The 27,653-nt window shown below is 36.2% G+C and overlaps 4 protein-coding genes across 4 annotated transcripts; 3 read left to right on the top strand and 1 right to left on the bottom strand.

The window, feature by feature from the left end:
- Positions 1-152: 152 nt before the first annotated feature.
- Positions 153-14,370, top strand: LOC119993630 (polyribonucleotide nucleotidyltransferase 1, chloroplastic). The gene is made up of 25 exons (XM_038840832.1): positions 153-506; positions 1,506-1,574; positions 1,774-1,880; positions 1,973-2,015; positions 3,523-3,606; positions 3,904-3,968; positions 4,071-4,227; positions 5,097-5,153; positions 5,630-5,743; positions 6,368-6,631; positions 6,821-6,895; positions 7,484-7,597; positions 8,345-8,437; positions 8,945-9,123; positions 9,329-9,512; positions 9,621-9,668; positions 9,837-9,909; positions 10,597-10,670; positions 10,778-10,885; positions 10,986-11,080; positions 11,637-11,700; positions 12,403-12,456; positions 12,542-12,583; positions 12,792-13,308; positions 13,900-14,370. Exons 1-24 carry the CDS (start codon positions 219-221, stop codon positions 13,212-13,214), a joined length of 2,874 nt encoding a protein of 957 aa, XP_038696760.1. The 5' UTR covers positions 153-218; the 3' UTR covers positions 13,215-13,308; positions 13,900-14,370.
- Positions 14,371-14,902: 532 nt separating this feature from the next.
- LOC119992593 (replication factor C subunit 3) lies at positions 14,903-20,304 on the top strand. Its single transcript, XM_038839368.1, has 11 exons — positions 14,903-15,100; positions 15,195-15,305; positions 15,457-15,489; positions 15,836-16,004; positions 16,502-16,683; positions 17,169-17,305; positions 17,444-17,542; positions 17,929-17,998; positions 18,082-18,156; positions 19,340-19,385; positions 19,955-20,304. Exons 1-11 carry the CDS (start codon positions 15,017-15,019, stop codon positions 20,011-20,013), a joined length of 1,065 nt encoding a protein of 354 aa, XP_038695296.1. The 5' UTR covers positions 14,903-15,016; the 3' UTR covers positions 20,014-20,304.
- Positions 20,305-23,515: 3,211 nt separating this feature from the next.
- On the top strand, positions 23,516-26,217 carry LOC119992607 (plant cysteine oxidase 2-like). The gene is made up of 5 exons (XM_038839385.1): positions 23,516-23,896; positions 24,680-24,801; positions 25,275-25,425; positions 25,515-25,718; positions 25,942-26,217. The coding sequence occupies exons 1-5, from the start codon at positions 23,614-23,616 to the stop codon at positions 26,061-26,063; spliced, it is 882 nt and encodes a 293-aa protein (XP_038695313.1). The 5' UTR covers positions 23,516-23,613; the 3' UTR covers positions 26,064-26,217.
- A 96-nt stretch (positions 26,218-26,313) lies between these two features.
- Positions 26,314-27,070, bottom strand: LOC119992609 (non-specific lipid-transfer protein D, cotyledon-specific isoform-like). Its single transcript, XM_038839386.1, has one exon. The coding sequence runs from the start codon at positions 26,921-26,923 to the stop codon at positions 26,576-26,578; it is 348 nt and encodes a 115-aa protein (XP_038695314.1). The 5' UTR covers positions 26,924-27,070; the 3' UTR covers positions 26,314-26,575.
- Positions 27,071-27,653: the final 583 nt, after the last annotated feature.

Here is a 27,653-nt window from a genome sequence, read left to right as displayed (position 1 = left end):
CTCAATTTTCATTCCCAAATCCCGAGAATTCCGAAAGGCCCAACTCTTTTCCTACTCAAATCTCTCGGAAGGCCCAGGCCCAGGCCCATCACAAAGTCTCATAAGTCATATCCACTCAATCACGGCGCGCGCCTTCAACTCCTATTCAGAAACGGATAGAGTTTCCTTGTTTCTGCTCAGTGTCTTTCTCTCAAGCTACTGAACCAAGGTACTCAGAAATGCTAGCAAACCCTAGTGGCCTCCATAGCAGGCCCTACTGTCCTCACCGCTCTTTATTTTCACTCACCAGTCGCCGTTGCAATCTCTTCCTCTCCCTCAATTGCCCTCGGTTTGTTAGTCCCCACAAGCCCAAGCCTTCTTCGCTATCTCGAATTTTGTCGAGAAAATGTAGAGAACGGTTCGGCATTAGAGCGTTGGTGGATCCTGATGTCTCGTCGGTTGTCAGCGATGACGCGCCTTTCTTCCCACAAGCTGTCTCTGTCAGAATTCCGTATGGGGATAGACATGTAAGCTTATTAATTTGCAGAAACATATAATTGCTCTCAGAAAGCTGACTTGAATTGGAAGAATAGTCTTTGTTTTCTTAGTTGATTGTGTAAATTAGGTTAGAGAATTTTTTAGGCTCGTGAAGAATCAATTACTAGAAGTAAGGAAATTTGCCATATGTGAATGCTTATATTTTCATTTTTTTGCATGTGAAATGTCTATGCGTTGCATTGTTTATCTTATACATGGACTTTAATGAATTCTGATGAAAATCGTTGCCCTATTCAGCTGTTCTATTATTTTGTTTTCCTATTTGTTAATGGTTAGCATACAATCTGCTCTGAATGGCACCTTTGAAGATTCTTAAAGCGAAACAAATAAATGAATTTCTGAATTTATATTCCATTGAAACACAAATATGTAGTTGTATCCACGCCTCCACTGTTGATATGGGTGAATAGGTGGTGGGTTGGAAGATGATTTTGTTTAGAGAAACATGATGCTTCTTGCTAGAACAAGTGACTTCTAACGGCAAGTAATCAATCGACTTTTCTTAAGTATTGCAATTATTTTTTGTAATAGCTGGTAAATACATTAAAGAGAAAAGAAGACCAGGCGAAACCATAGTACTCAGAGAAGCCCCAACTATTAGAGAGTACTTATGAGAGGATGATAGATTGAGTTATAGTCTTATAAAGGATGCTAACTACAGATATCATTAGGTGAGGCAGAGATATGATTGGAGAGAGATTGGCCAATGAAGAGGCCAGAAAGACTGAGACAGAGAATAGGTCATGTTGTGTTGTGGTGGGAGAGCTCAGAGATGACAAGAAGGAAAACCCTAAAAAAGGTTTTTTTTACGAAAGGGGATCGTTAGTGTTGCATTCAAAATAGAAGCATGAGTAAATAGTACTTTTAAGATTGTTTTTCTCCTGGTTGTGGCCTTCATATGTTTTGCAGTAGGCTTCTAATTGTATTTCTATCGATGAATGTTTAGTCTTATTTGAATTATTTTGCAGATTCTGGTTGAGACGGGTCAAATAGGGAGACAAGCTAGTGCTTCGGTCACTGTGACTGATGGAGAAACCGTAAGTTTTTAATGGATTATGTGGATTCACGTATATTGCACATGCAAGGAAATTATGAATCCTGAGTGTCTCTATTATATAAGAACTTGTTATTCTAAACCTATTACTTTGTGAATGATCATTTTAAATAATTGTTGGGAGTGTCTTAATGGCCTTGGTTCCTATGCTCAAACCACTAACATAGTGATTCTCCTTCCAGATCATCTACACTTCTGTTTGTTTGGCTGATATTCCAAGTGAACCTGGTGACTTTTTTCCTCTTTTCGTAAATTATCAAGAGCGTTTCTCTGCAGCTGGTCGGACTAGGTGTGCATTTCTAGTTTTCTTCCTTTTGCAATACATCTTATATATTGTATGAGGCAATCTGAACTTTTATGCTTTTATGTGTCATATTTCAGTGGAGGATTTTTCAAAAGGGAAGGGAGACCAAAAGATAATGAGGTATTAGCCACTAGGCCCACTACAATTGAAGTACTAAGACTTCTTTTAACTAGAGCTAAAATTTGAAGGTGTTTATAGAAGTACAGTTCTTCTTTCTAAGATTATTGTTGCATGTTATTCTAAATGCAATCCTTCTGGTATGATGAGCATGAGTTTGTTGGAAAGCATACAAAGGGTTGCTTATGTGCTATCAATCTAATGTAGGTGCTGAATGGATAAAACTGGATTTAGTGCAAAAATCTCTACTGCTCATCTCAATTAAGTCTCAATTTTGAAACTGTTGAGATTGGCTAGATTTACTGCAAAAATCTATGTTTCTTGGTCAACTTCTTCTTTCTTAATTTTTCTTTATTCAGCTGCACCAAAATGGCAAAGGCAATGTCAGCGTGGAAGATAACTATGAAAATTACAACAGAAATTAATTCCAACTATTTAGAATTATTTTAATTTGTATGCAAAAAATCGAGCCAAACTGAGCCGAGCTATGCCTTCAACTTGGCTCAGTTATGATTGCATTAAGCTCAAGCTCGATTTAACTCAAATTTTACTTTTGAGCTCGAGATCAGCTTGGATAGATATTGCTCAAGTGCAAGCTCGATTCAATTAAGCTCACTAAAATTTACAATCTTGTGAGTTCGAAGTTGAACACGATATGAACCTTATTTTACTTGTATTATAAATTTTCCTCAAAATATATAAAATTAAGTCATGCTCTAGTTTTACTTCTAATAAAAGCAATAAAGCATCATATGCCTTCATATATTGGTATTCAATATAACTATAGTAGCTGCCAAAATTATTTGAGATAAAGGTATGATTGAAGATGATAGGTTATATAGAACTACAGTATTAAGCTTGAGGTTGAATTGCTTGATTGAGGTATGGCTCGTTTGGATCCTATCAAAAACTCTTTGAAGCTTGCCATGCTGATATTCTTTTAAAATATTACTTTTATGCCTTCCGTAAAAATATTTCTGGCTTTTCATTATTTTCTGAAAACTTGCTACCTGTACTTTCTTAATTTCAATTGCCAAAGTAGTGGTGTCCCTACTTTGTGCATGTATATACTATCTAAGGTGATTCCTCTCATTTAACTTGGTGCAGAGCTATCTCTTCGTTGGATCATTGTCACACATCTATCTCAGCATTTTCATTTAGAGCTAGATTCATATTTTGAGTATGCTCTTTTTGTCAATCTAGCATTCCGTGCTATTAAGCAATCCAATTTGTTTGATCCCTTTTTAATGTTTTGAAGAAGTTAAATTTCTTGGTAGCATATGCCATGCATACTGACAAGGAAACGTAGTGCTAATGGTTATTTCACTTTATTACAGCAATCCTAGTAAGCTGTCTGCTAGCATGAAGCATCAAGTTGTCTTGCATTTATACTTAGCCTAAAGGCATTATTAACCATGTGATTATAATCTTTATTCGGTACCCTTGAGATTCTTGTTATGCTTTCCCCCCAATTTATTTGATGGGCCGTTTATTATTTGGCTGCTTGCAGGTGCTTATTTGTAGATTGATTGATCGGCCTCTACGTCCAACTATGCTTAAGGGATTCTACCATGAGACTCAGATACTTTCTTGGGTACCCTCCTTTTGTAGCTCTTTTACCATGTCCTTTTGTTATCCTTTATGCATTAGCTTAGTGCTTATATTACATTGACGTGAGGCAAGTATGCAACTTTATGAACAGGGAATGTTCCTGCAGTCTATATTTTGCTTATTTTCTTTGGTGTTCCTTGATGTTCCTCATCATCAATGATTGTTGTGACTGTTATTTTTTTTATTATTGTTTTTTCTTTTTGGTCTCAACACCTTGTAGTATGTTGCAGTGTTGCTTTCTATTTATACTGGCTACACAAGAATAACTAGATTCTTTCAGGTTCTGAGCTATGATGGTCTGCACCCTCCTGATTCCTTGGCAGTCACAGCAGCTGGGATAGCAGTGTAAGTATGATATTATGTGTTACCCTGGCTATCCTGAGTCATTTCGTTCACAAAAGAAAGTCTTAGGACATCAATTTTAATTATTTGATTTAAGCATAACAGAGCCCTTTCGGAAGTCCCAAGTTCAAAAGCAATTGCAGGAGTTCGCGTTGGTCTAATTGGTGATAAGTTTGTTGTGAATCCAACGACCAAGGAGATGGAAGACTCACAGTTGGATTTGTTAGTGGCTGGCACTGATAGTGCAATATTGATGATAGAGGTCATCTTCTAATCCTTCCTGTATGTTTGTTTGAAGTCCACCCAGACTATGAAATAAGGCTGCATAGGACCGAGGCTTAAATAGTTAAGCAGGACTGTTCTCTAATGAAAAATGAAGAACCGTTAGTACTTTTCTTTTCTATGTCATTTCTAGATGTTGTATTTCGTATTTTAGCTGGTTCTTAAGCATAAGGCATAAAGTTAGTTGTTTTCCCGCTCCTATCTTATATTATGCAAATCAATTGTGGATAGTTGTTTAAAAAGTTGACCCCAATGTTTAATTTTTTGTGTAACCACACAGACTTGAGACTTGTAGCCATGTAGTTGAATTTCTCTAGATACTGATAATGTGTTTCCCTATTGTGGTGTAGTGTTGTAAATTTTAATGCCAAATTTGAGCAGTTGAGGAATCATTTCACAATAAATGTTTTGTTAGAAATACTAATTTTAGAAGTTCATGGGAACATGTCTATTTCATTTATTGAAAGTGAACAATAGAAAAGGAATGCACATAACTTTGAATATGTCATTCTTTCTCTTAATGGCTAATGGCTTGAGAAAATTTGTGTATGTGTTGATGTGCAATTGCATGAAAAATACAAAGTAAATAATCATCAACAAAATAGATTCACTGGTAGTTTAGAGCATGGAAGCCTATGTTAATGAAAACCTGTAAACAGTGGTTGTTGTCGTGATATATAAAAAGCTTTGTGCTAGTTAATTACTTTATTGACCGACTTGGATTCTCTTGTGTCATGATCGATGCCTTATCCAAGGTTGTGATTTTTTAGGTATTTAGTGATAACTCTATTGGTGAGATCTTATATTTACAGTCACAGACTCACATGTGAGCAAACCTGTCTACTGCAGGGTTATTGTAATTTTCTCCCCGAAGAGAAGTTGCTTGAAGCTGTACAAGTTGGGCAGGTTTGTTTTCATCTATTTTTGTCGCCCGTGTTCTGTTGTTACATGTCATGGTAGTTTTTTTCCTTTTATATTAAGAACTTATTGTATTCCTTAGTCTCAGAAGCATTTTCATGCAATGTGAATAAGTTTGTGTTTCCTTGAAGTGTGTGATCATCTTCAGTGTATCTGGTGATATGTATTTGCTTGCCTACAATTTGTTGGGCCTTGACTTCGGGCGGGTGCCATGTGAAAAACCATGCACATGCACTGATATACTTGCAATCAATTAGAAGAGGTTTATCCAACTAATGGTAAATCTTTTCTCGTAGTCAACATTTGAAAAAGGGACAGATACTTTTTCTTCAGTTGTACATGTCTCTCAAGGCAGGAAAGCAGTTATATATGTGTTATTAGGTGGAGGTGGAGGCTTTGGTTTAAAATTTGGCTTACAGTTTATTTAGAAAACTTTTAACTTTTCGGTTGTCTACTAATCACAGGATGCAGTGCAAGCAATTTGTTATGAGGTGGAGGCTTTGGTTAAAAAGTGCGGGAAACCAAAAATGCTTGATGCAATCAAATTGCCACCTTGTGAGCTGTATAACCACGTTGAAGTAAGATTTCTCGGTTCTATCTTAAATTGCACATGTTTTGACGCTCCTTTCATGGAAGATTGTTGCTTTCATCCCCTCAAAGGCTCAAAACAACAACACTTAGTTATGTGAACAGTAGGTTTTGGTCATCGCACCTATAAAAATATCAGATGTTTGAAATTGTTGTATAAGTTAATGAATATGCAGCGGTTTATGAAGATAGATAAATATGATTACAGTAAGAGGGTAGAGGTAGTGCTGATGGTATAATTAAGAGAAATCTCTTTGCATGAGGAGTTATAGTGTTCTACATTGATAGTTAATACAAATCATAGCTAAAAAGGTTTTGGTGCTGGTTATTTTATTATTATTTTTAATTGCTTTCCCAGTATTATAAGGATTTTGGTTTTTGAGTCAAATATGCTTAACTCTTGTTTCTCCACTTTTACTGCATGAAGATGCCACTGTATTACTGGCAATACATTTCAGTGCCATCATTTCCCCCTAGTGAGAAAGATGTCTTTTCTGACAGTTTGTATTGCCCACCCACCCCCTCCAATTCAAAATGTCTTGCGATCTTGGTCTTTCTATAATAAGTTCAGGAAATTTACAGCAGTGATGTCTGAATCATCTAACTGCAAACAGGAAATAGCTGGTGATGAATTGGTGAAGGTGCTACAAATTAAAAGTAAAATACCAAGAAGGAAGGCATTATCATCGTTGGAAGAAAAGGTGATTACTATACTCACAGAAAAGGGGTATGTCAGTAAAAGTGAAAGTTTGGGAACTGTTGAAATGGTACCAGATCTCTTGGAGGATGAAGATGAGGATGAGGAGATTGTTGTGGATGGTGAAGTAGATGAAGGTGATGTACATATTAAGCCAATTTCACGCAAATCAATTCCCCAGGTAAGTTCTGATTTCTTAATTGGTTTCAAAGTGTATCCTATATGATTTTTTCCTCAAATGCAGTTGTCTTCATCACCTGGCATTAAATTAATGAAATATTGCCTGCCTATCTTTTTGTGTTTAAAGTCAAAATTACATACATTATTGCGGCTGAAATGTTGATAATGTAGTTATAATTACCTTTTGTAGTTGTTCTCTGAGGTGGATGTAAAGCTGGTTTTCAAAGAAGTCACGTCCAAATTCTTGCGGAGACGTATTGTTGAGGTATAAAGGCTTGCTATTCGTGATGCAGGAAAGAATTCCAAATGCAAACTTTCTCCCTTAGCATTTTCAAATTTCTGCATAACATATTGTATCTTGTTTTTGTACCACATTTCAGCAGTGATTTGGCAAAATGCGTCCCAATTTCTCTTTTATGTTCTTATGCAATGTATATTCTTTTAGCTTTTTATAAATATTTTGCACATAGAAGCAGTTCTGATCCAGCAGACGGAGTTTTAGTATTTTGCCAACAGATTCCCCCCCCCCCCCCCCCCCCCAAAAAAAAAGAAAAGAAAAACCACTAATTTCACTAATTTTCCTGTAAGTGCATTAGCAAATTATCAGAATTTAACAGTTTAATAGTTTTTCTCAATATTTGTAACTTGTCCTTTACTTTCATAGTATTATGTAGTGTTTTTGTTGTATGTAAGTAGTTTGCTTTTGTGGTTAAAATTACATTAGTTTGCATGAAGACATGCACGCTTAAGGAAGAGAACTTTCCCTGTTTCTAGGCGGTGGGTCGTTTGTCAGCCAACTACTCTGTATTTGCTGGTATTCCCCTTATACTCATTGTCTATGCAATTTTTACAGGGAGGCAAAAGAAGTGATGGGAGGACACCTTATGGGATACGTCCAATCAATTCACAATGTGGATTACTTCCAAGGGCACATGGAAGTACCCTTTTCACACGGGGGGAAACTCAGGTCTGCTGAAATGGAATTTGATATATTGCAAACTTGCATTGATCATCCCCTGATAATCTCTGTGCCTCCATGGTTGGCTGTGTAAGACAGAGAGTCTGCATGATTTTGTGTGTGAGTGTATGAGTGTGTGCAGATAAACTTGCAAATGAATGTGTTTGTCTGTGCCGGACTGCCGAGATGATTATTAAGTATGCGGTATTTTTTTTTTCTTTTGTTTCTTTATTTCTTAGACCGATTCAGGGGGCAGAATGATCAGCATACTGTTCGCCTATAGTTGTAAGCATCAGTAAATATGTAATTTGATAATTTTTTGCACGTCTATATACCTGCTTGTTAATGTCTCCGCCACTATTCTTACTTGGACAAGCACTTAAGCTAGTGAGTTCTCGTATGCCATTTGGTTATGCGATGTGTTTTACACTTGCAAATTTTTAGGTTTTAAACTCTGTTAAACTCACCACAATCTAATTACCTTTGTATTTGAGCTAGTATGCTTAATAAATTTCTTTGTAGTAAATCATAACTGTTTGTTTACGTATTTTATTGTCTTTAGCTAATTTAGCATTCTACAAATGTTTGTTTGGGGCATTACGCATCAGCGTCAGTAAAGGTGTGATGAACTCGTATGTTGAAACTGAGAAATACTGTCTATACTGTTTCTCTTTGACTGAATATAGAAAATCTGGAGCCTTGCTCTTCAAATATTATTTTCAGTTCTTTATTTATTCAATTCTTTTTTTTTTTCAGTCACTGGCAGTGGTAACGCTTGGTGATAAGTATATGGCACAGAAAGTAGACAACCTTGTGGATGAAGGGGAATATAAGAGGTTCTATCTTCAGGTCTCTTTGCAAAGATTTTCTTTTATCTTTTTTTAAAAGTTATGTAATGCGGTCATGTAAATAATATAATGCAAAGGTGTTAGTTTCACTTTGCTAATTTTATCATTTTAAATAAATCTGAACTTGCTTTCTTGGAATGGCCATCACTTATAGCCATTTTATTATTTCCGTTTGCTTTTTGAAATTGTTGTTATTAAAGATAGTTTATACTCAATTTAGCGGCTTCTGTAGCTGAACTTGCAGTGCCTGGATCACAGGATTGTGGTTATGTGTTCTGTTAACAGTCTAGGTAATATGAAGAAGAAACTTCTGATGAATGGATATTTTTCTGTGTAGGAATGACTGATCAAAGAATTAGTTGTTGCATGTTTATATTGAAAATCGTTTTGTACTTTACAAGCCCTGAGTTTGCGCTATTTCATTTTTTTTTTTTGGAAATTTAAATTTCATCTCCTTACTCGAAAAGACTAGCTAACTTGATATTCTATCCTCTTTGAAATGTTTAAGTACTCGTTTCCTCCATCATCTGTTGGGGAAGTTGGGCGGATGGGAGCACCTAGTAGAAGAGAGGTTGGTCATGGAACGCTTGCAGAGAGAGCTCTTGAACCTATATTGCCTTCTGAAGATGATTTTCCTTACACCATACGTGTTGAAAGTACCATCACCGAAAGCAATGGCTCTTCAAGGTGCATTATTGTTTTGGTTTTTGAGTCAAGAGGCTAGTGCAAATACCTATCAATACTATCACATTTTATAATTTTGAAATCTCTTTTAGCATGCCCAAAATCTCTCTTTCTTTTGTGCGCTCAACACCTCTTCTTTTTCACCATGCATTACATCTTAAGTAGTCCACCATGTTGCTGCTAAACATAGAATGCTACTGTGCAATAGCATGGCATCTGTTTGTGGAGGTTGCTTGGCTTTGCAAGATGGTGGAGTTCCAGTTAAGTGCAGTATCGCTGGGATAGCAATGGGACTGGTTTTGGACACCAAAGAATTTGGAGGAGATGGAACACCGCTTATCCTCTCTGACATCACTGGTTCTGAAGATGCTTCTGGGGATATGGATTTTAAGGTCACATTACTGGAAAAATATTTAAACCTACCATTTGGAGTTGTGTGCTTCACAATTGCAAGTGTAGTTTGGGTATAGATGACATCTTATGTAGAAGAACAATTGCAGGTTGCAGGAAGTGAAGATGGCGTGACTGCATTTCAGATGGACATCAAGGTTAACTAACATCTACATTGTTTTTTTTCAGAAATTTCTTCCATCCCCTACCGTTATTTTTTTAAGAAAAAACCTCCTACAAAATCAACATAGAGAGAGAGATGCTGACTCTATGTATCTTACATGATTTTAGAGAAATAATTGACTGTTGATTTTTCTTCTTTATAGGTTGAAGGAATTACTTTGCCTGTTATGGAAAAGGCACTTCTACAAGCAAGGGATGGCCGAAAGCGCATTCTTGGTAAAGTTTGCTAGGATGCATTTAAATCCCTGGGAATCCGTTTGGTTATTTGTTTGAAAGTATATCTGATAAGATTCAATGGTCCTTTTCTATTTGATGCATCTCTTCGATAATCAGTGTATCTTTTTTTTAGTAATTTAATGTCTTTAACAATAAACTTTTGCTTAGCTGGACAATCTTTTAGTTTCTTAGTTCCAATCTATTACTCAATCTTTGAAGAAATTCGTCATCTGTTCGTATTTTGTAAATATTAAACATCAAATTCTTACCTTCAATATATCCTTCATATTAAAGAGGAATGGTATTTTTATCTCTCTCTCTAAGCCAAAGGGTCCTTCACTACTTAATGTGGTCGATAACCAGTTTCCACTTGCTTCCGATTTCCTTGTTTCATGAGGTGTATGTTTCTTTGTGGGAGTCTTAAGAGATGGTATGCAGCAGATGTTTGTTTGCATCTGAACTTGACTGTCAATCTTTGATATATATATCTAAGCTTTCTTTCTGTTTACTTGTCTGATCTTTATGACTGCCTTTTTATTTTGTTGGGGTTGGGGGAGTAAACTGTGGAATTACTGATGAGTAGAGACCTAGAACTTATCTTGCATCCCAGATAATCATTTTCCTGGTGATTGGTCTCATCATTTTAACTGATTTTTGTTTCTCTCATTTTTCCTTCTTATAATGCAGCTGAAATGTCAAAGTGCTCACCGCCTCCTTCTAGGAGGCTCTCTGACTATGCACCATTGATTCATCTTATGAAGGTTTATTTTATTTTATTTTTCTCACTCATTTTTGTCAGCGGAGGTGAGTTTTAACCAGTAAAACATGGCTTCTAATGTCCTCTTTTCACCATAATGGTGTATTTTAGATCAACCCAGAGAGAGTCAACCTTATCATTGGTTCTGGCGGGAAGAAAGTGAAGAGTATTATTGAAGAAACTGGGGTAGAGGCCATTGACTTGCAAGATGATGGCATAGTAAGATTGACTATGCTTATTATTTTTGTTGGTTTAATTGATATCATGATATAACTACTCAATCGTGAAATAACTACTCAAATTATGACTGGCTTTGCAGGTAAAGATTACTGCTAGGGATCTGTCAAGTCTGGAGAAGTCCAAATTGATAATTAGCAGTCTTACAATGGTTCCATCTGTTGGTGACGTCTACAGGTTTTCCTTTCCGTTATACTTTTTTTTTTTTTTAACTTCAGATCAAGCATATATTGCACTTATAATCTTATATGTGCGTACACGCATTTTCCTGTATTCATTTTGGTATGCAGCACAGTGAATATATTCGAAATTTCTGTCTTATGAAATTATGTCAAGTGGTCATTTCACAATGCGCCTCAGATATATGAATCCTCGATGCTCATAAAATGGATGTCCCATGTCTACGTACAGTGTGCAACTATCAAAAACTATCCTTTCTTAGTAGCCTCTTCACCTTGGCAAAGCTGGGAACTGGTTAGGTTGGGTTTGAACCTAGGTTCAAATGTTAAGTAAAAAGACATCCACCCACACACCCATAGCACTGTTTATTAGCTAAAATTTTGGATAAACACATGAACACGTCTCTTTGAAGAGCTGGTATTGAACTTGTTTTACTTGCTTAATGGCAGCATGTCATTTGATATCCTGTGGAAATTTCTGCTCTCCAAATGTACTTTTTGCTTGGTTAATATCGAAGTAGGAAAATATTGGACTTATAGTTCTTATGGATCAGGAATTGTGAGATCAAGTCAATTGTCCCTTATGGAGCTTTTGTTGAGATTGCCCCTGGACGAGAGGTATATATCATATTTCATGATATTCAAACACATTATTTGCAGAAGCTGGTATTTCTACCAACACATCTTTTTCACAAAATAACTGAAATTAGAAAAGATACTAAACCTTTTTCTCGCTTATAAAATTTAGTAATATATTTTGTCTTTATACTAGCTTTGCGAATCAATCGTTTAGTTTTCAAATGAGTGCTACTCATATGATTAGTGTCAAAAAGAAGGATGATCAAATAAAATCTGCAACTTGTTTTGATTTTTTTCTCCTCTAAATAACATTCTTTTGTAATTTTTAATACGGTAGGAGACATCAAGAACTGTTGAAGAGGAATTAGTGGCTTTCTCACGGTTATTCAATTAAAAGAACAAAAATGTTACAATTTGTTTATTGCCATTAGTGACCGTTTGGGTTACTTGGCTTGAGAGGAATAATATGTGTTTTTTTTGGGTGGAGCGCTCCTGTTGTACTTTTGTGATGTTTTGGTTTTACTTTGTGTTTCTGGTCTAGAAGTGAGGTTCAGGGGGTCCATGATGTTGTTTAGTGTTTTATTTGTAGCTTGTAATTCAAAACTCCTGGGCACTTTCTTGGTGTCTAGGTATTGTTAACATATTTTATTTTCCTTTCAAAAAAAAAAGTTCTTTTGAATGTGATATCAAGGAGCAGGAGTTAAGTTTAAAAGTGGATTGAATTTTTATATTTTTTCGTAGGGACTTTGTCATATTAGTGAGCTGAGTTCAAACTATTTACCAAAAGCAGAAGATGTAAGTAAACAGTTTTCTTCACGATGCTTCCTTCAAGCAATATCGAGGTTAGTGAACTAATTGCTATGTTGTTATGCCATGACAGGCTTTTAAAGTTGGAGACCGAGTAGATGTCAAACTTATTGAGGTTTGGATGAATACATTTACAAATACTTTTAAACACACATTTTTATGCACCATGATTGGTTGCAGTTTGCATACTTGCACATATTTGGATGAGATTTGTTGAATCATGCATTGTTGACTGAAGGATCCTTGGAGTTTGCTAATTGACCTCATGACAATGATGAAGTTTGTTGATCAGTAATAAAGTAGACGGCATTTACATATTGCAGGTAAACGACAAGGGACAGCTTCGCCTTAGCCGTCGAGCACTACTTCCTGAGACAGTTGTAGAGAAACCTGGTGGAGAGGATGCTAATGACTCTTCCCAAGATACTGCAGCTTCCCATAAAGCACTTGTTAAGAGCAAAGACAAAAAAATTGTGAATATGCCAAAGGATGCCTCTGCTGAAGAAAAAGTCCAACATATCAAGGCTAATTTCAGTTCTTTAAAACAAATAAGGACCCCAAAAGATAATTCAGGAGAGGGCACTCTAACTCCACGAAAGAAGGCATTCAAGAAAATAGCCACCCCCGCCAAGGATTTACCTGATATGAGCAAAGACATGACAAGAAATAGCAGCAGTAGAACAACTAGTGGCATGACCACCAAAGAGGGAAGTGAGCTGGTGAATGGAGAGGCAAAAGTCGGATAGCAAACATATTTTATCTGATTGCAAGGGGCTAATTGGTTCCCATTGCCATGAAGAAATGATGTTAGAAGATCCTCCATGGTTAAAAGAAACAAAAGTATGACTTCCTCTTTCTTTATGTCTGTCTTTCTATACATGGACAAGCGTGTTACTTAAAAATCTGACTTACAAACCCTTCTAGATTTTGCTTATGTACGGGTTTGATTGAAAACTTCTAATATGGGAGCATTGTGATGATTCTTTGTGGAAGTAGTGAAATCATACTACGGCTCTGGTTGTGTAGCTTTTGGGAACTGGAAGCAATCTAAACTTGGTGAAAACATCTGTCTTTCCATTGGCAGATGTGAACTTGGATTGGGTAACATTTTCATTCGGCTATGTATTCATTCACAATGCTTGAATTGGTATCCCGCTGGTGCAATGGGGTACTATTCCAGCCCAAGTGTGGGATATGTATTAAATCGAATGTTATTATGGATAGGTGGTTACATTGCACACTTTACATTTGGTTTGAGAGAACGATTTTGTAAATGAGATTATTCTAATGTTATGTTATAGAAAACGCTGCAGTTGTGAGGGGTGGTATGCCCTTGGTACCCGTTTTCAGTTCCGTCCATCCTTTTAGCATTCCAGAAAGAAAGAGATGCGTTATATAAGGCTGACAGCTAAATGTGTTTTTGTTTTGCAGGAGGGGATTTTATGCCAGTGTCTTCCTCCTTGAGCTTGCACTTGTTTTTGTCAAGGAACAAGCGGGAGCGGTAAGAATCCAATATCTCATATCTATTGGAGAAAATGGCTCGGGCAATGGTGATCTGCTGAAGAATTGATTGTTAATCGGAGCGTTTTGCACGGGAAGAAAGTCTTGCTGGAAAGTAGAGACAGTCTTGCCATCTCTTTATATAATATCTTTGCCCATAATAACTTTTGTTTATCATTTCCTACTTCTCTGTTCCTCTTGTTGTTATGTTCGTGAGCAGGGTGTTCGCTAGTAGTGGTTTGTTTGTAACCTTATTTCATGCTTGAATAGTATTTTGAAAAGCCTTCCACCAATAATGGTGGTGGTTTGATGTTTAGGAGTACGCTAGTCATGTTTTCTCACTAGGGATTAATCTTCTCTGTAGACATGAGTTTACAAATAAATTTTTATGAACTTACTTGACATGCGTGATTTGTGGGTCTGGATTAGGGTTGTCTAAAAAAATCGTGTCAAATTGAACTAACCGTCAAATCGATTCTTTTGTTGGTTATTGTCAAATGTATGTTAATATTGAATATATGATTAATTGTAATATAACACGACATTGAAATAATCAACAAGAGGTTGTTAGGTTGACAAATAATTGGGTTAGATATATGTTATCAAAGGGTTGATTGAAATAAAATTTTCAATGGTATTTTGAAGAAAAAAAAACACGACATTGAAATAAATATTAAAAAAAAAAACCAACGAAGTTATTAGCTCTTTCGAAGATGATTAATAATTTGCTATATCAGAATGCTAATACTAATAATTAAGATTGAAACAGTTAAAACTTATTTGATTTATTATTATAGTTTTTTTCCTTTTTAATCCAGAATAAACAGTAAGATTAGGAGCTGATTCTTATATTATTATATGTTTATATATATTCGATAATTTATTTCTTTTATTTATTCCTCGATAATATTAACCTAGAAATTAACCTAGAAATATAACAAGCGCTTACCCTCGCTTCTACTGTCACTCTTTCCCGCCACTTGCCTCTCTTTCTTCAATCTTTTCTTCCTTCGAGTGTTGTTGGTGAAGTCGTGAAGAGGAAATCAAGATGTTGTGGGTGGACAAGTACAGACCCAAAACCCTCGACCAGATCATCGTCCATGAAGACATAGCCTCCAACCTCAAGAAATTGGTATTTTCTCCTTCTATAATAACATCGAAAATTGCAGCAATAATTTCTAGGGTTTCTTATTTGGGGCCTTAACTTTTATTTTGGTTCAATGCAGGTAACGGAACAAGATTGCCCACATTTGCTTTTCTATGGGCCCTCCGGTTCCGGCAAGAAAACCCTAATCATGGCCCTTCTTCGCCAGCTCTTCGGTGCCAGCGCCGAGAAGGTACCTCTGGCTCTATGTGCTTCATGTTTTGTTCTTTTTCAATTCTATATACCTGTCTTTGGTTTTGTTGCTAACCAAGCTGCGAATATTTTGGTTAACTAGATTCCAGGTTGAGTCTTGTTTGTAACAGTCATTTTTTTCCTGACTGCAGGTGAAGGTGGAGAACCGAACATGGAAAGTTGATGTAAGTTTTTCCTTTTATTTAAGCTAAGAATTTATTAGCTTTTTTAGTTTATTCTATGAAACAGGTCAGCATTTTTTGAACTGACTGGTACATAGGTTAACATTGATTTATGTATGTGTTTTTTTTTAAAAAAATTGTCAGCAATCAAGCAAGACATTTATGCGGTAAGGAAGATGTTTAGAAGATTCGTTATTTCCCACTGATTATATTGTTGTGCTCTTTATGCTGCCGGTAGCATTAATGATCACTAATACCTTGCTTTACATTTGTGCTTTTCTTTTAATTCCGTTGCAGTTATTTTAATAATTTTTTTGGCTTTTCCCCTTGATGGTTGAATTTTTTTCAGGCTGGAAGTAGAACTATTGAGTTAGAGCTAACCACATTGTCAAGCAACAATCATGTGGAATTGAGTCCAAGTGATGCAGGCTTTCAGGACAGATATATAGTTCAAGAGATAATTAAAGAAATGGCTAAGAATAGACCAATTGACACTAAAGGGAAGAGAGGATTTAAAGGTAAATACGATACTTTTGAAAGTTTTCTTGGAGTTATGCTATGTAGACTTCAGATATTTGGGGTTTTTTTGGCGTCTGGAGTTTTTTATATGACTCTATCAGGGTTGTAGCCTTTTTTCATGTATTTTATGTGATGTATCTCTCTTGAGGAGACACGGAAAAAAGGAAGTGAATGAATTTGCTATTTATTTCCTCAAAGCTAGAGTTTGGAAAATCTTGTTGCATTCTTACGCAAAAATTTTGCACATTATTAGGGATGTGCACTTTTTGGTGTCTTGTATGTTTTCTGTGAAATATGAATTGCGTGTTAGCTTTATGTTTGCTATTAATATCAACTGTGAGGGTTATAGTAAGTATGCAGGTATCTTTTCTTTTTGCCTTGTAACTTGTTTCAGATTCGTTGCATGAGCTTGATAAGCAGTGCAAGCAAGCTTTCCAGGATATCGTGCTTTTAAAGGCTTTTTATACAAATGCTGTTTCCACTTGTGTTATGGCAGTATTGGTGCTCAATGAGGTTGATAAGCTTTCAAGAGAAGCCCAACATTCTCTTCGAAGAACTATGGAGAAATATAGCGCTTATTGTCGACTGATTCTTTGCTGCAACAGTTCTTCTAAGGTTACTGAAGCTATCCGGTCTCGCTGTTTGAATGTGCGAATAAATGCACCTACTGAAGACCAGGTTTGAAATGTTGTACTCTATGTGTTGATTTTTTGGAGACCATAAATTTAGCTGTATGGAAATTGGAAACTGTTCATGGGTTGCATTCTCTTGATGCTTCAATAAATTCTTTTTTCAATCAAGAAATTGTTTGTGAAGCAAAGTTCTCTCTGCATGACGTGGTGCATATGAAAGATCTGCATTTTGAAGGGATGAAAAATTGACTTGCAAAGTTAAGGTTTTTTTTATCTTTCTTGTCGAACAAGCTCGCTATCACATACCTCCTGCCTGGATGGTATTGGGGTTCAATCGGCACGTTGTTTGTATATAGAGTAGTACATTCAGGATCTTGTGCAATTGCATCCTTTTGACTTTTTTGCCTTAGATTTTTACTCCTAAGGAATAGATTTATTTTATTGTGAGAATCTATGGAGTTGCAATAATCACCCAAAGTTGTCAATTCGTCAGGCTTCATCAGTCAGTTTATTAGATTCCTTTTGTGCTAGATTGTTAAGGTATTGGATTTCATTGGAAAGAAAGAAGGGCTTCAACTTCCACCAGGATTCGCTGCTCGTATAGCTGAAAAATCAAATAGGAATCTAAGGAGGGCCATTTTATCATTTGAAACATGCCGTGTGCAACAGTTAAGTTCAACTCCTCTTGTTAATCAGTAGTTGTGTCATGCAATTCTTTGTTTCATCTTTCTTCTTTAAACTATTTGAAAATAAGCATTACAATATTCTTGAAAACTATGCTTATTTTGTGTTGATAATTGTTATAGGTACCCTTTTACGACTAACCAAGCTATACCTCCAATGGATTGGGAGGAATATGTTTCTGAAATAGCGAATGATATTATGAAGGAGCAGAGCCCCAAAAGGTGTTTTTTTATATGCCTATCATCTCATGTTGATATGTTATTGCTGCATGAATGGCAAAAAATTTTCATATGTTAATACCTTCTGTTTTTCTTACAAAAATCAATGATTTTGATAATCATCAGCATCAGATAGAAAATGATTCTAAGATTATAGTTTTCATCTTGGTATATATAATGTAATTCTCCATGTTTATTTATTGATATGTTTTTGAAGTCAAATTTTCTCAAACTCGCTATGTTTTTGTTACATATGTTGTATATGTTTTCAAGGTTTGGTGAGTACCTCTTCGAAATCAATCAAGGGGTTCTGGAATGGCTGTGTGTTTTATGCTGGTGAAATGGTGCCTTCTGTTCAGACTTTCTAATTGCAAGTTGTTATTGTTTAGGCTGTTTGAGGTTCGAGGAAAGGTGTATGAGCTCCTGATTAATTGTATTCCTCCTGAGATCATTCTCAAGGCAAGGACAACCTGCTGTAATGTTGTTATATATTATTTATTTGTTCCATTCAAGGTTGATTTACATTTTTGTTGTTGGTTCAGAGATTGGTATATGAATTACTAAGAAAGTTGGATGAGGATTTGAAGCATGTTATCTGCCATTGGGCAGCTTACTATGTAAGTTAATCATATCTCATTCATTTGCTACTCCATATATTGTAGTTTTTGTTGTAATGACTCCCGCAGTGGAGGTGGGGTCGCGGAAAGGCGAAGATATACAAAGCCTTACCCTGCATTGCAGGGAGTCTGTTTCCAAGATGTAACAAGGATTAGTTATTTAGGGGGTGGGGGTATAGTGCGTGTGAGTAGTGTCTCCCATATTTATGGGAAAGAGTAGTGACTAATAGCTGTTGGCTTACCCAGTGTTGTCAAAAGTGTGCGCACTGCACGCTTAAAGCGAGAAGCGAGGCGGAGCGCAGGGCTTGCGCCTCGCTCCGACTCGCTTCGCCTAAATTACATAAGTGAGGAGAAGCGCGCGCTTCTGTCAAAGCGCAAGGCGCAAAGAAGCGTGCGCCTCTCTCGCTTTTGGTTTAAAAGGGCTTTGGGCATGATATAGGCTAGATTGTTTGGAAATCCCCACCTTGGCAGCCCTAGCCCCAAGTCATTCACGCCGTGGTTTCTTGAACTACCTCTCACAACTTTGTATGACACGCTTCATCTTCGATCCCTTCTCTCTCTTCCTACTCCACTGGAGAGTGTGCGACAAGTCGACTCTGTGCGAGTCAAGCTTCTGTCGATTGCCACTGCAAGAAGACTTTGTGCCTCGTGGCCTGTGCTCGTGTCGTGCCTCCTGTTTGTATGTTCGTGAAGCTTTTTTTCTTTTTTCTTTTTTGTTATATATTTTTACGTATCACAGATTCAGTCAGAGTGTGTATATATTCAATTTCTTATCAAATATAAATATATTTGTTACATTTTTTTATATCACAGATTCATAGTGCTGTAGTGACTCATGAATGATTATTTTATATCAAACTAGTGCTGTCTAACAGTGATCAAGAACATTATTTTATATTCACAGTAGTGCTCTTCATTATTATAGATGAACTTGATATTTGTTTTTGTGATGAAATACATATAACTTGTTATTATTACTAAATTTATTAAATATTTTATGAATATTGCGCTTCAAGTACTTAAAGCGTTCGCTTAAAGTGCGCTTTGTGCTTTGAAGCAATGCGATGCCTTTGCGCTTGAAGGGCGCTTTGCGCATTGACAACACTGGGCTTACCATGGGTGAACTTAACCAGAGTAGAATAATGTTGTTTTGTGACTGCTTGGCACTCTTACTTTTCTGCAGGAACACAGGATGCGTCTTGGACAGAAAGCCATATTTCACATTGAAGGTATTTCCATTTTTTCCCAGTTAAACATTTACAATGTTGTTTTAAGTTTTGCACAAATGGTTTTTTGCTCTTAAAAATTTAGCCAAAATATAAAAAGAAAGGAGAAATGCAGTGTTTCCAACTTTCCATGCTTTAAAACCTGTCATTCCTAGATGTCGAGACTGGATTGGGAAGATGTTAAAAACCAGGTCAGGCATGTGCCTATATAAGCTAGTCTCCAAATCTTCCATCTTCCAATGTAGGATTTTCATCACACGCACTCACATGCCCATACCTTCCTCAACCAACCACAAAAGCCCAACCACTACCCACACAGGGGCTGGTTGTAACCATCAGGCCCAATAGGGTACTACCTAGAGAACCTGTTGGCTGATTAAGGAAGACATTTGCCCTCCTTATCAATAGATCACAAATTCACAACTCCCACATCTAAGCGATGTGGGATGTTCATATCAATCCATTCACTTGATCTACCTATTGTATCCAATAAGCACACAAAGAAAATGTGGTGTACCTGTGTGAAGGTAAATTGTTGACTCTCTTGCTGGTCTCTCTCAATTTACTTGCAGCGTTTGTGGCCAAGTTCATGAGCATCTATAAGGCTTTCCTGATTGAAACATTTGGCTAAAGATCAAGGCTGACAGACAATGCCTATAAAGCAGGCACTAGAATGGGTTGTGCTCTTCTCCTGCTATGCAGATTGGTTCTGCTGAATGAAATGTGGACAACTTTTCTTTCTCAAGTTTATGCTGAGTGTAGTGTTTTTTATATTTATACATGCTTTGCATAATTCCATGTGTATATGTTGGATTGTGTTTAATTGAAGAAAAACGACGTAATCCTTTGATGAGATTTGAATAATTTGATGATATGAAATGTGGATGAAAAATTAGTTCCATCTACAGGAACTTTGAGCCTTTGAGACTTTTCGCTCTCAAGTTTATGCCGAGTGTAGAGTGTTTTCTGGTGCATGTACAAATATATAATCAACGTTTTTGTGTATTTTTTTCTCAAGTATTCGAGTATAGGCTTTGCGGGAAATCCAATGGTTCTTATTTTCGACCTGCAAATCCTCTTTGCTGTTATTGGGATTGTTCATGGGATTCAGGTGTTTGATTGATTTCAAATGGCAGTGGCCCCTTCATGTCTTCAAATCGTGAGTCTTTGGATTGTTGGGAGCTTACCCTGGACAGTAGTCTGTTTGTTGACATTTCCTCTGTGTTTTCTTGGGGGGTATTCATTAGATCTTCGCAGAGGTCATAATAGGTTTTCATTCCTTCAACCCAATTACCCAATTACTAGTACTATTCACTCAATTACTATTCACTGAACGGTACCGGCTATAGCAAGTACTGGGGAACTGCAAATGCCAGAACGGAAATTTTTGATGGTGGTAATACAGCAGATGGTCACATGATCGCTCTTCAGTCTGCTTCTCCAGAGCTCAAAATGCAGTCTTCTTTCATGGTCTTTTGTGTCCAAGTCTGCTGCTTGCCCCACCCCATGCTTCAGCATTTTGTGTTTCTTGTTTTCATATCTATGGTGATTTCCGTTGTTTACCATGCCTCTTGGGAATAAATTTTTAAGTACAAGTGATTGTTTTACTTCGGGAGACGGATGAGGATAAGGTTGGAACAGATCAGAACCACTTTGGATCTAAATTTGGGCTGTAAAGTCCGTCCGCACAAAAGTTTACCACCTGACGACATGGTAAATTGAGTCAAAGCTCAGCGTGTTATTACAAGAGTATTGCCCCCAGTAAGAATTGAATTGTTCCCAATGAGAATTGAACTAAGGACTCCTGAGTCCGTACGATTTGACCTTAGAGTAATTCATCAATTGGTTTATCAATTAGTTTTGTTGCTACTCTACCCATTTAAAGAAACCCAATAAATTATATATTATGGAATGAGCACAAAATTAAATAATAAAAATAAAATTCCAATGGCCTTTATTATTATTCCAAACTTACATGTTTATTTGAGAGTATCTAAGTAGTAGCACTCCTTGACCATGGAAATAAGAAATTATGTGAAAGCCATGTCCTCTTCTCAACAATGGAAATAACAATTGCAAACCCAAGCACCCTCATAATGTTCACAAAATCCTTGACCATTGTCTGGATGCAAAGCTCTACATTCACCAAAACATCTATTTTCATTTATACATGGCCCAAGTCCCTCCATACTACATCCATCTCCACTGCCTAGTGTCAACTCCATTGCTGCATCATAATTAATTGTAACAAATAAATCAATACATCTCACTTCATATATATATATATATATATATATATCATACACACACATAATTGATCTTTACGTACGTGACATTTGGTTCACTCACCAGACAAGAGAGAATAGAGGGTGAAATGAGTTTAATATTAATCCACCCTCCCAAAATCAAACAAACAGGGGAATGAGTTTTTCTCACGCTCATCCCACCCTGACTCCATCCTCTATTTGGCAACCAAAATGTCACTGGGTTTAAAGAGAGAAAAAAAAAATGTACCTGAGTTAAGAACAAGCAAGGCAAGGAAGAAACACAAGGATGACTTGACCATCTTCATATTCAAAGAAATATATATTGTGTGCTTGATTAGAACTTCAATATATTTATTTTTTGATGAAGAAATTTTTTTTGTCATGAAATGGTATTTATACTATACAAAAGAGAAAAATATCTACAATATATAATGAAACTTCCTCAATAGTTAATATTATTTTCCTCTTTAGGCATTTTCCTTATTTGAATCCAATTATTAATTTACTTAATCTATTCTTATACCTTTTACTTTACCTTATATTCATATTTTCCATGATTATGATTGCCTCAAATTAGAGTAGAAAATGTTCACAATTTTTTATTTATTTATTTATTTTTATTATTTAGTTCCTCTTCATGAAGTTTGTATCTAATTTTTTTTTAATTGAATTGAAATGTTAGAATTAGATTCCTAGAATAAACTCATGATATATTTTTCATTTGATAGCTAAATATCAGTATATTTATTATAAATTTTAATGTTCGATTAAGGTAAACACTAATTTATAAGCTGTCAAAAATACGCTAGTTTATAAGCGATATATTCAGTATGTCTATCTTTTGACATGAAATCAAAGGATAGAATTTACTCCACCACTGACAAAACCCCTATATATCAAATCACAATATTAATTTAAAATTAAAATTAATGAACAAGAGAACAAAGCCAAAAACTATATATTGTGATTAAAAAGACTATTATATAGCACACAAAATTATTTTGAAATCATATATACAAAAATATGGTATGGGCTTGGACACTAAAATTTCTTTAGCCCAAGCCCGAAAGACTAAAATCCTATACGGACATTCAATGTGCTGACACATGTACACGTCATCTCCCGTTTCGGGCAAACGCGTGTAAAGTCTGCGTTTGACACGTGACTTATTGCATTACACCCATTTGGTGCCACGTCAACGTATCATATCTTTATCTTTTAGTGTTTTGTTTCAAATGTCCAAAATACCCCTAAAAATAAAATTATTTAGTTTTTTTTTTTCATATCACCATTTATCTTCTTATTTTTTTTTTATTTTTACATGACAGCTTCATAAAAAGGAGGCATTACCATTTATGTTCAAGCTATACTTATTTCTTTTATCAAAATTAGAAAACCAAAAGAAAAACATATATATACATAGGTCAAATTATCTCTCTAATTTACATTATAAATGAAAGATCACATATTACATAGCTTACAGTTTGTGATGGACGTATACGATTTTAAATGAACCGTTTAATATATGTGGAGGTCCATTCACATGGATTATGTGTATTCATTCTTAAGGTAATGATGAAGCGGTTTCTTTAAAAAAAAAAAAAAAATGAAGCGGTTCATTTTTAAAGAGGGTATGATGGTCATTTTCTAAAAGCCTTAAGTTGGACCCTACAAAAACTAGGGGTGTAGGTCAAATACTTGAAAAACTAGAATTTTGGAAAAAAAAAGACAAAAAAGAAACTACTTTTGCTTTTTCCACGTTTCGCACTATTTTTCTTTTGTTTACTCACAAACAGCTCTGAACTGAAGCATGGCCCCTGGTTTCTGCCTTACCTTTTATAGCAGGTTTTATGTTAAACAGTTATTACTATTATAAATTCTTCCAACTATTCTCACAGATTCCAGTTTCAATTCTCTTGGTGGGTTTTCATAGATTTTTGATTGAATTTTCTCAAATTGAAGGAATGATGCAGCAGAGAATGAACAGTACAAGTACAGTTGGGGGTGTATGCACTACTGGGATTGCGAGAAGGGTAATCAAAAAGGAGGATCGAAGGAGGAACCTTGTACACAGGGCTGGTATCGAGAAGAAGGGACGAAGTAAGATAAGGCAAAAGCAATCTTTACACCTGGATGTGGTTCATGAGGGACGGCTTCAGGAGCTGTTTCATTCATGCCTTGATGTGTTCAAAGGCCCTGGGACGGTTCCTTCCCAATCTGATGTGAGGACATTGTGCCGAATTCTTGGTGCGCATCACGTGTTTGATAAAATTCCTTGCTCTGTTTTTTCTGTTTCTTTTCTGGATTGTGAGAAATGCATGTCTATAACCTGCTTACTAATTTGATTCTGAAAGCTGCTTTTTTGGTTGAGAGTAAAGAATTCTTTTCATTGGTTGTTTCCATGATTAGGATCCTTAGATTGTATATGTTTGCCATGATTAGGATCTTTAGTTTAAATGATGAAAGAAAAAATCCACAATTGATTAAATAACACATATGGATTGGTTTATAATATGGGCTGTTGTCAATGAATGTGTGTTTATTTAATGTAGAAAGTCTTTGAAAGATTGTATCTTACCAAAAGGAAAGAAGAGGAAAATGAGGAAAAAGACACATCTAGAGGGATGTGGGTTTTTGCTCATTGCTCTTATGGGATACAACAGACTATGAACCTTTTCCGGAAAAGGGAGGCCAAGACAAGTAAGGATCGAATGAATGCCCGACCTACATTGTCCTTTCTAAGTTTGCTATTTTGGCAGTTATCCCATATAGCACTCGTGATAGCACATTCCGTTTGAGGTGCTCTTATGCAATCTAAAGATTGTTTGAATGCTTCCTTGTAACATATTCTCTTATTGGTAGCAGAAAGATTATGGTCACACTTGATATTAGATTTGAACTCTTTTAATTAATCAAAAGATCAGCGACATTTATGTTGTAGGTCCTACTTCTTACCCCCAACATCACTTTAGCTGCCTAATGCACTGATGTGGCTTACTATTTTATATGTTGTTATTTGTTATGCTGTAGATAACATGACTCTGGAAGATGTTGGTCTGAGCAGACAAATGAGTTTTTTCAACACACAAAATGCTGCGGAAGAGACTCCAAGGGTCACAACTACAACCATATACAAATCTGATAACTTCTCGGTACGACCATCCCTTGTTCGTTACTAACTGGTTAATTATTTTGGGAAAAAAAATTGGGCTGGTAAATGAATTACAGAGAAACAGTGTCACTACAAGAATCGATTTTCTCTGTACGTTTTTTAAGCGCCTAAAAAGCATTGCGTAAATGGTATGCTGTGGTAAAGTTGCATTGACTTTTTGTCAATTCATTTACCGTTTTAGGGTCTTAGTAGATTTTCAAGAACATATATTTTATCGTTCTTTGTTGCTAGGAGAATTATTTTTTCAGTTTCCGGTGATTTTTTATTGCGGGAAAGAAAAGAAAGCATCCGTGAATACCAAAAATGGTGCTTGAGTTTGAAACTTGCGTTCCCCGTGCCTACTGATGGGCTTTACCTATGTAATAACAAAAAAAAAAGACAAAACGCCAGGGTTTCAAAGTGTGTTATTGTTGTCAAGTTTATGATAAACGTTTTCTCATTTACCTTTTGCAGCTATCTCTCTTCTTTCTTCCTGCAACCGCTGTAATTCCTCTTCACAACCATCCGGGAATGACTGTTTTTAGCAAGCTTTTGCGGGGATCAATGCACATCAAATCGTATGATTGGGTTGATTCTGTGGATAAGAGTGTTCAAACTTCTAAATGTGAGTCACCCTCTTGCTCACTCTTTAAACATATCAAATTCCTCGTTGGGTGAAATTGTAGTAACTTATATGTGATAATTATCTTGCAGTGAGACCTGTAATTTTAAAAGTTGACAGTGTCTTCACTGCTTCTTGCGAGACTTCTGTTTTATTTCCGACAACTGGAGGCAATATACATTCCTTCACAGCGATTACTCCATGTGTAGTCCTTGACGTGCTTGGACCTCCTTATTCTAAAGAAGATGGTCGAGACTGCAGCCACTACAAGGAATATCCATATAACGCAATATCGAGTAAGTTAACTCTTATCTTGATACTTTAAGCTACTTCAGTGTTTGCACCTGAACAGCTATGAATTCGCCTTGTTATTTACGTAAGCAAACGATCTGTTCCCCATGCTTCCGTTTTCATTTCGATATGGGGATCTTTTTGTTGTGAGTTATATATGCTGTTGTTTAGCCAAATATCCTCATTTAGTATTTTCTTTATTCACCTTCAATGCCATCAATATTGCAGATGGAGAAAAGGCAGTCGAGGAAGGGGAAGAAGACAAGTATGGTTGGCTTGAAGAGATAGAGGAACCAGAGAGCGCAGCTATGTATTTCATTGAGTACTCTGGTCCAAAGGTTGCTGAATAATCTGTGGCTCTAGATATCGTCCGAAGCCCCCTTTTCCCTCCCCTTCAATGTCCATCCTTTCCTATAGCTCTCTAATTTTAGAAAATTCAGTTGCATTTTTCCATGTCCATAGTTTCTATTAGAATATGATAATACTTGATGGTTTGCTTGTATAGATTTCTTCTGCTTCAGTTCTTTTATTTGACTTCCTCTGCCTATTTTTGTTCATATCCATCACACATAACCAGGAACTCAAAATTGCGCTAGAAGAAATTAAAGAAAGCCTCAATAGCTGATCCTCCACTAAAACCAGAGATTACATTATTATTAGCATTAGTAAGGCAAAAGGTAGGTTCCAACAAGAACCAAATGCACTGCCTCAATGTCTTATTCATCCCTTCCTAACATGAAAACTACTTGGCTAGCCAGCTCCACTTTGCTTAGTGAATCCTGCATTGTCAAAACAAAACCAAAATTGAGTTTTTTCTGAAAGAATCAATAAGAAATGAACTACTTAGAGAAGAAATATTGTCTTACGTTTCACAGTTGATGGTCAATGAGACTGGAAAGCCAACATTGATATGGCAGGCACCAGGAATTTTGTTCAAGGAGGAGTCCTTGACGCCCGGAAAAGCCTTAACGGCTCCCTTTAGGCATCGACAAATCGCCTTCTTATCGTCGAGGGTTTTGACAGTCTCGGCAAGCTGTTGGAGTCCACTGCAACAAGCAGGGGACGGCGTGGAGTCCCTCCCCATTGCAAACCCAACACACCCAGCAGCCTTTGCTGTTACTGCATTGCATGGCACGGCAGCCTCATTGACGTTGGCAAGCAAGAACAATAGAGAGAGGAGGAAAACCATTGAGAAGAAAATGTTCTTCATTGTGGAATTGCAAGAAATGTAATGATAATCTAGCTACTTGTTCTCCTTCTGTAGTTAAAACTTTAGTTGGATGTGCAATTTAGTTTGGTACTAGAGAGTTTATATAGATTATGGAGAGAGCCATTGATGAATGAAAATTAGGGTTTTTTTTGAGAGTTGTGTTATGACAGTTTTTTTAGTTCTCCAATGTGTGTAGATTATATGGTCCTGCTTGCCTGCCTTCTTCATGGTGTCTTGGAAAACCAAATTCTTACTTCTTTCTTGGGTTTTGGTATAGCTTCTTTTTTTTATCCATGTTAATTTTTGGATAAATAAGTTATGGAATATGGATTTGTGTGTATTTATATATATATATATATATATATAATATATATATGTAAGTTATATTTTAAGGAATTTTATATGTATTTTACCGAATTTACATAGTATAAGATCATTTTAGGGATTTTACATGAACTAAAAACAAGACAAGGCCTGGTAAGAATCGCTGCACTTTTGCATTACGTCCATTTTCCATTCATTTTTTGCATTGTAAAGAAGAGGCCTTTTCCTCTTAGCTGTGCAATGACATTAACAGTCGTAAACTATGCAGTTACAAGCAAGCACAACATCAGACAAAGCCACTCAAAGGAGCCCAGATCAATCGTTAAAGACGATGGCGCAGATTTAACCTGGATGATGATAGAATACCGTATCAGCATACAATATCAAACAAAATTTGCAGAGTTTT

This window comes from Tripterygium wilfordii, chromosome 23, assembly GCF_013401445.1.
Source record: "Tripterygium wilfordii isolate XIE 37 chromosome 23, ASM1340144v1, whole genome shotgun sequence".
Taxonomy (NCBI): domain Eukaryota; kingdom Viridiplantae; phylum Streptophyta; class Magnoliopsida; order Celastrales; family Celastraceae; genus Tripterygium; species Tripterygium wilfordii.
Note: the sequence above shows the minus strand (reverse complement) of the source record. Positions and strands in the feature narration are given on the sequence as shown.

Bases quoted from the DNA above. Each gene is read 5' to 3' on its own strand.
- LOC119993630 (XM_038840832.1), top strand. From the start codon at position 219: ATGCTAGCAAACCCTAGTGGCCTCCATAGCAGGCCCTACTGTCCTCAC. The intron at 9,124-9,328 runs GTGCATTATTGT...ACTGTGCAATAG, and splicing joins GAAAGCAATGGCTCTTCAAG to CATGGCATCTGTTTGTGGAG. The intron at 11,081-11,636 runs GTTTTCCTTTCC...CTTATGGATCAG, and splicing joins TCTGTTGGTGACGTCTACAG to GAATTGTGAGATCAAGTCAA.
- LOC119992593 (XM_038839368.1), top strand. From the start codon at position 15,017: ATGTTGTGGGTGGACAAGTACAGACCCAAAACCCTCGACCAGATCATC. The intron at 17,543-17,928 runs GTGTTTTTTTAT...GTTATTGTTTAG, and splicing joins AAGGAGCAGAGCCCCAAAAG to GCTGTTTGAGGTTCGAGGAA. The intron at 18,157-19,339 runs GTAAGTTAATCA...ACTTTTCTGCAG, and splicing joins GCCATTGGGCAGCTTACTAT to GAACACAGGATGCGTCTTGG.
- LOC119992607 (XM_038839385.1), top strand. From the start codon at position 23,614: ATGATGCAGCAGAGAATGAACAGTACAAGTACAGTTGGGGGTGTATGC. The intron at 23,897-24,679 runs GTGCGCATCACG...GTTATGCTGTAG, and splicing joins GACATTGTGCCGAATTCTTG to ATAACATGACTCTGGAAGAT. The intron at 24,802-25,274 runs GTACGACCATCC...TACCTTTTGCAG, and splicing joins ACAAATCTGATAACTTCTCG to CTATCTCTCTTCTTTCTTCC.
- LOC119992609 (XM_038839386.1), bottom strand. From the start codon at position 26,923: ATGAAGAACATTTTCTTCTCAATGGTTTTCCTCCTCTCTCTATTGTTC.